We start from the raw sequence: 7632 nt of genomic DNA, 5'->3' as shown, positions 1-7632 counted from the left end.
AGGTCAATGCAACCTCCCCCGGGAGATTTATATTCCCTCCCCCAGTTTCAGTATGCTAATGCCCCAGTTCTCCCCCCATTTCCGTCCACCCTCCTCCCCATTCAGCACGTCGAAAGAGGGGACGCATACAATAGCCCCGTTCGCTCTCCTGCCCATCCACTGCAGCCCAGGTCATCCCCCCTCTTCCTCATCTCCAGAGTCCTCTGGTTCGTCCTCATCTAAAGGATCACAAATGTCCCCCCTGTAACCATTCCATTTCAGCCACACTTTGTTCCATTTCCTCGGGCAGGCTCGGCTAGAATACACCGCCCTCTCAGTCACCATCACCGCATCCAAATATGTTTCTTTTTGACTTTGCTACTAGCTCGTACTTTGGGCCTGAGTACTGTCACATCCTCCATCTTGGACGATGCCGTGCACTCGCACTCTTCTGAAATTGCCGAAACATTGGCATTGAATGGTTGCCAACACTCTTCTTACCCACGATGTTGCTGGGAACCTGCTCTACTGACTTCTAAAGAGGAAGCAAGAAGACTCAAATAAATACAATGTATATGATTTGTATGCCAATATTGTTGGGCAGAATAAAGTCATGGGAAAGTAAATTGTGGGTGGGGATTCAATCAATATGAATCAAATTGAAATTACATCATCTTAGTATGGTGTGATGACCTCTCCTCGTTTTTCCAACCAATCACTGAAGGGGAACACATAGATTTGCAACATTTAGGGGGTGCTACATTGCCCTCAAAATGGTATAACTAAGGTAGGCTTAGATAGAGAAATTGCCCGACTTGTCCGAATAGCTGACATGTCACTGACCCAACGCACTCAAAAGGTGATCAAGAGCAGAGGTGCTGGCGGAGCACTGTCAGAAGAATCAAATACCCAATCGGGGTACTAATTGGCTTTCCTAGAGAGAGGGGTGGGAAGCTGGCGCTGCACTTAGCTGAGGTCACTTGTCCTGATCTGCACCTGTCTTGTCCCGTGGGCACCAGATTAGTCTGGAGCCTGGATCTGGTCTTTTTACCCCAGCCGTGACCAGGATTTGTCATTGCACCATTCTAGGTAAATATAATCTATGTGGTATGTCTTTGTGCTATTTCCCTTTCTCACCCTTCCCAGGTACCAATGTCTAAAGGTGTTGCTGTGATTTTTTACAAACTTTATGTCTTACTGGTTATATTCTTGCTTGTAAGATTCAGGGTCACAAGATTGTGGCCCTTTTTATTTGACTCAGAAAATCTATCATAGATAAAGGTTTTGAAACTTTCCCCGAGTCTGTGGTTATTAGAAGTAAAGTAAATGTGTTTAAATATTGCCTGTTTATTCTAACTCCCTCTGATTCACAGGACTTATAGTAGGGTGTTGTAACGACAGGGTAATTTTATTCTATTTTTAGACTGGTCGTGACTATAATCCACTACCATCTCAGTCCTAGTTGGATTTGCGTTCATTTGAGGGGCTTACCTATGTGCTTTGACAGGGTTTAGTGCCTTTTATCATTTCTGTGGGCCTACAGGCCCGAAAGCTAGAGAGAAGCCATTTTGCGCTTCTGCCTCGACTGTCCGAGGCGCTTGCAGGGTAAAGGTAATGTTTAGAGCTTAGCCTGTTTTCTGCTAGTAAGAAACCGGTCAAGACTGGCCCTTATCAAAGGAATGTATTTGTATCTTCGGTTCTAGACGCAATACACAGGTGGCCACTGTGCAAGGCGGAGGGAGCCAGGGATGGGTACAGGAATTTGGTGGGAGTCGGCCTGATACCGGAATTTTCCTTAGAGAAAGAGAGCTCTATATTATCAAAGAGCGAGCAGTGAGATGAGGAGAAAGTAACGTGTGGAGTAGACAGAAGAAGTTGGTCCGAAGGCTGGTGCCGAGAGACTGATACAATCAGCTGAGTGAAATCCTGAGACAAGGAAGGAAGGTGATCAAGGGTCCCGTAGTGATATCATACGGGAGTGGCAGAGACTAAGTCCAGAAAAGGGTTCGAGTTTTTCGGAACCATGGCAGCGTAGACGAGGCGTAGCGGTGCAGACCTGTATTCGTGAGCCATAGAGGGAGAGCAGAGTCCCAAGCATATTGAAGACAAAAGCAAGAGCGAGAGAGGGATCAGCTCCGCTGCTGAGATGGAAAGACGCACGTCTAAGGTGAGGCGTTCGGAGTTAGTGTCGAATACATCTAATCACTTGTTTTGCCCCTTTTAGGTTATAGGTAGCGACTAAGCTAAATCATGTTTGTTTGGCTCATTCGGTCATGCTCAATTTTAGAATAAAGATTTAATGTTAAATATCTTTGAATGTTGTTTTTATGAATGAGATTGACCTTTCCTGACATACAGAAGGATGGGATATGCCCTTCTGAAAAGGTAACTGAGATGGGGGGGAGAGTGTGCACTTCATTTGGAAAATAACTTATAAAGATGAACCTCCATTAGTGTAGATCGGGTGACGTTAAAGATATCGTCGGGTGACGTTAAAGATAAAAGTCGGGAGACTATAAAGAATCGTCGGGTGACGATAAAGATATCGTCGGGTGACATTAAAGATAAAAGTCGGGAGACTATAAAGAATCGTCGGGTGACGTTAAAGAATATAAGAGGAGGTAACTATAGGATAAGATATGGAATCCATTAGATGTTAGTTGTATGTTTAATTGTATAGGCTTGTAAATAGCTTCTTTTCACCTTCTCAGGTGAGTCTTCTAGATATCTTGTAAATAGTGGCCTGGGAAGAGTGTGGTTACGTGATGACTGGGTCAGCTACGGTTGGTGGTCTGCTAGATCCGGGAGTACAGTCGTTACAGGTGTCGAGGGTTGGTAAGTCATGGTTTACAGGTATAAGTCCTAAATGGACCTCTGGGCAAACTGATAGGGTGAGTAAATTAGTAATTAGTTAGGCAGGACTGCTAGTTCAAAGTGTGAATGGTTTATGGGCCCAAGGTGAGTATGGTAAAACTGAGCTAGTAGGTCCCTGCGTGCTCTATTAGTGGAAAAAACAAACCAAGGAGCCGAGCAACATGCACAATACACAGCAGATGAGGAGTCATTAGGCCTCGGGACTCGAAGTCTTCTTAGAAGAAAATCAAATTGTAATAGTCAAAACCCAACACAAGATTGAGGGATAATGCTAAGTATTTGTATCTATGGTCACCACATGCTAAGAACATGTATTTGCAACACAAAGCTCTCTCCCCATCAGAAAAACAGATCATCTTTGAGCTGTAGGAGATTATGAAAAATCATTCAGAATGTTTATTCTCTATGGTGCACTCTGTCACCGGACATAACATTGTTTTGCTTGAAACTTGATCAAACTTCAAAATTCTTAAAAGAGCTACAACTGCAACACACTGAGAAACCCAAAACAAACAAAACACAATGGTGGATGTGGAAAATACTGGCGATACCTCAGTCTTTGGTCAATAAAGCAACATTTTCAGTGGGCATACCTGACCTACACATAAAAAAAAAAAGCTTTTGCTTTACACGTTTGAACCTAATTTCAGATATTCCTTAACATTGTCACCCACGAACCTACTATGTGTGTCTTAATTATGGTTAAGAATCAGACAGATGAGGGTTTTAAAAGATAACCTGTGTGGGGATGGAATTTGTGTTAGTATTTTTTGTCTTTTGCGACATTACAGTTAAGTGGACAGTCCACTAATGAGGGTAAAACGTGTTTTGATGCACTGGAGGGAACTCAAAATCCTCATATTTTCATTCACATAGAAAGCAGCAAAGAGCACTCATAAGGCATTCTAACTTAGTCATCCAGTTGTTTGGTCACCCTCTTCCAAAAAGCACAAATCTTCAGCAGCTTACAAAATTGAGCTGATCATGCTCATGGTTGGTGCACATTCAATAACTATGCTTGTCAGACATCAAGAAAGGAGGTTGGACAGAAATGAAAGGAAAAGACAGAATCAAAAAGAAGGAAAATTGGGGAGAGGGGTTGGCCTAACGGCTAAGGCGCTCAACCTCGGACCTGGGGATCTGGGTTTGAGTCTCGGTAACGACGCCAAAAACCCCCTGTGATTCTGGGGAAATCACTTAATCTCCCCATGCCTAAAAAAATGAAAGTGTGTCCTCATGTAACGTAACTGGTGCTATGTAAAGCGCTCTGATAACTGATTCGGTTCGGTTCTAGTTCGCGCTATATAAAACTCTGCAAAAAAAAAAAAATAATAATAATAAAAGGAAAACTCTGACAAGGTCAAAAGCTTGATGACAAAAAGGTATACTCTAAAATAGATACAAATATTTTCAACTGGGGTAAAAATAATATTGATCAAAGAGAAAATATGCAGGACAAACTAGTAAAGCCTTGAAGCATTCTATTTTTTCGAAAATACTTTGTAAAATCGCAGCAAAAAATGAAGTAAAATAAAGCAACTAAAGGGCAAGGAATGATTTAAGATTTTCTACATCCTAGTACAAAAAGAAATGTTTGACACCTAATAAGGGTGAAACTTTAGTACAGTACTACACTAAGGATTTCTTGATTCTTCATCAGATACGAAGTACAATTTTCAAGAACATGCAACACCACCAACGATCCAGTGTAGGAGGACATGCATCATAAATCTGATGAGCTCTCTGAAGCAGAGCGTACATATATCATTTATAATCTTCAATCAAACAGGTTTCTGTTGTTATTTACACATGCTAGAAATGCAACTCTCTGTACAATTTTGGAAATAGAATACACTCACCAAGAAGATATGATGGAGCCAAGAGATTCCAGAACTTCAGAGGCCATCAGCCGCTGAAGTGGATCCAGAACAAGCAGTTTTCGGATTAAAAACACAGTGTTTTCAGAAACTCTTCCATCCCTATCATGCAATAAAGCAGTACATAAGTATCCCTTGAACAAAAAGATAACTTTTGTGTTTAGTTAACTTTGATACTTGTTAGAATACTAACTTAATTATGCCAGTGTTTATGGAGAGAGAAAAACTTGTAAAATGTCAAGCTAAGAGGAAGATAACATTGTGAGAAAAGCACCTTCCAAGCTTTTAACAGTTGAGAGCAATGTAGAATGATTTGGCTTTCACCCACTACCTGCTTATAAATGGGATGTTACCAGGTTCACAAGTAGAAGCATGGCTGAAAGAAAAAGCTACACCAATAAAGTAATTTCAGCCTTTCTGGATCTCATCACTTTATCTCACATGGTGCAGGACCACCTACTATAATAGCAACACCCCAAACCTCATGTGAGCTATGCTAATGGTTTAGGACCACGGTACTCTCAAGCAAAACTTTAAAAAACTATATCCTACTCACCGTAACACCCAACAGCCATCATAAAAGGACTGTCCTCAATCTAAATAAGTACTCTAGAAAAAAATTAAAGACCTTCCCCCTTGATAAGCACTCCTCTCACTCGTTCACCACACCAACTGAAAAATTATTCCGGACACACTATGAGTAAAATGCTACTTACCAGTATGCATCTGTTCTTGGCATGTAGAGCTGCAGAGTAGCACACTTTTGCATAGATTGCCATCGGTGTTGGGCTTGGATGCTTGTAGCTTGTTGTATTGGAAGAAGTCTTTTGTGGTCACAAGATAGGTGACTCCTCCCTTGGACAATAGTGCGCATGGGCATCGACTCCATCCTCAGATTGTTTTTCGCCATGAAGGGAAAAGGTGGAGTTTGCAAGAAATAGAATAGATGTCCATGTAAGTGTATCTAATTAAGATAAAAACTGGAACAGATACAGGTCCTGGGGAGGCGGGTGGACGTGTACTACTTTGCAGCTCTACATGCCAAGAACTGATGCATACTGGTAAGTAGCATATTCCGTTGGAGGTATATGAGCTGCAGATAGTTCACTTTAGCATAGACTGTACAGCAGTGTCTCCCCTAGCGGTGGTTACCTTTATCTGTTGCAGTAGTTTGAAAAAGTGTCTTAAGAACAGCTTGGCCCACAGAAGCTTGTTGCTTGGCCTGCACATCAACACTATAGTGTTTGGTGAAGGCATGTGTAGTAGACCAAGTTGCTGCCTTACAAATTTGTTTTAAGGGAATGTTCCCTACGAATGCCATGGAAGCCCCTAGTTTGCATGCTGAATGAGCTCTAGGGGGAATTGTTAAAGTGCGTTTTGCTTTTTGGTAGCATATTTGAATACATTTGACTTTCCACCTGGCAATTCCTGTTTTGGAGATGGGGTTGCCTTTATGAGGTGGAGAGAAAGCTACAAACAGTTGTTTTGTTTTTCTAAAGGATTTAGTTTGGTCTATGTAATAAAGTAAAGCTCTTTTGACGTCGCGCGTGTGAAGGGCTCTTTCTGCTCCTGAATCAGGGTTTGGAAAAACACTAGTAACTCCATTGATTGATTAAGATAGAAAGCAGAAATTACTTTTGGAATCAATTTTGGATTTGTTCTAAGAACCACTTTGTTTGGATGTATTTGTAAAAATGGTTCTTGTATGGTTAATGCCTGGATCTCCTAAGAGGCGATTGCAACAAGGAACGCTACTTTCCATGTAAGAATGGTAATTCACATTTGTGTAAAGGTTCAAATGGGGAACCCATGAGTCTAATAAGAACAATGTTTAGGTTCCACACCGGAGATGGTTGCAGTCTGGTTGGAATTATCCTTTTAAGGCCTTCCAAGAAGGCTTTGATAGCAGGTACTCGAAACAATGACAAATGTTGTCTGTTTTGTAAGTAGGTGGCAAGGACAGCTAGATTTAATTAATTGATGAGTATGCAAGATTGCATTATTTTTGATGGAGCAAATAGCAAATAATGTTTTGTATTGAAGCATCTATTGGGTCAAATCTTTTCCATTTGGCTGCAAAGGAAGCTCTAGTAGTGGGGCGCCTGGCTTCTTTAATAATATTCATACAGTCCAGTGGGAGGTTCAGGTAACCGAACTCTAAGACTTCAGGAGCCAAATTGCTAGATTCAGTTGCGCTGGATCTGGGTGCCTTATTTCTCCATGGTTCTGCGTCAGCAGCTTTGGGGAGAGCCATAATTTTTGATGAGGGACTAGTGATAGTTCGAGTAGTGTTGTGAACCATGGTTGCAGTGCCCATGTGGAAGCAACTACGATCATTTTGAGAGACTGTGAGCTTGCGTACAATAGTGGAATGAGTGGGAGTGGCAGAAAAGCATACATAAATTTGCCTGACCAGCTCATGCATATCGCATTGCCCTTGGACAATGGGTGTGGGAACCTAGCGGCAAAGGTTGGGCAATTTGCGTTTGTATGTGTGGCGAACAGATCTATGTTTGGTTGGCCCCACATTTGGAAGAAAGGTAGAAGAACTTGTGGATGAATTTCCCATTTGTGTATTTGTTGAGTCTGACGACTTAACAGATCCGCTATCGGATTGCTTACTCCTGGAAGATGTTCCGCCAGGAGATATATATTTTATATATATGCTTTGGGCTAGATGAGAGCTGCAGAGAATGTGTTCCTCCTCGCTTTTGTATGTAATACATGGCTGTCATATTGCCCCCCGGACTAAGACAGTGTTGTTGAGAAGATGTACTTGGAATGACTTTAAGGCTAGAAATATTGCCAGTAGTTCTAGATGATTGATGTGAAGCACTTTTTGTTGAGTGGTCAACATGCCCTGAATTATATGGTTTACGAGATAGGCTCCCCAGCCGGTGAG

At 41.8% G+C, this 7632-nt stretch overlaps 1 protein-coding gene across 1 annotated transcript in view; it reads right to left on the bottom strand.

Annotated features, from left to right (window-relative positions):
* The window catches only part of STK40 (serine/threonine kinase 40), a 379098-nt gene that overhangs the window by 55746 nt on the left and 315720 nt on the right, over window positions 1-7632 (bottom strand). The window contains exon 10 of the mRNA XM_078681258.1: window positions 4713-4832. Coding sequence (XP_078537384.1) covers window positions 4713-4832 — 120 coding nt within the window. The remainder of the gene's footprint in view (window positions 1-4712; window positions 4833-7632) is intronic.

Source organism: Lissotriton helveticus, chromosome 3_1 (assembly GCF_964261635.1).
Source record: "Lissotriton helveticus chromosome 3_1, aLisHel1.1, whole genome shotgun sequence".
NCBI lineage: Eukaryota > Metazoa > Chordata > Amphibia > Caudata > Salamandridae > Lissotriton > Lissotriton helveticus.
This window is presented reverse-complemented; position numbering and strand designations above follow the sequence as displayed.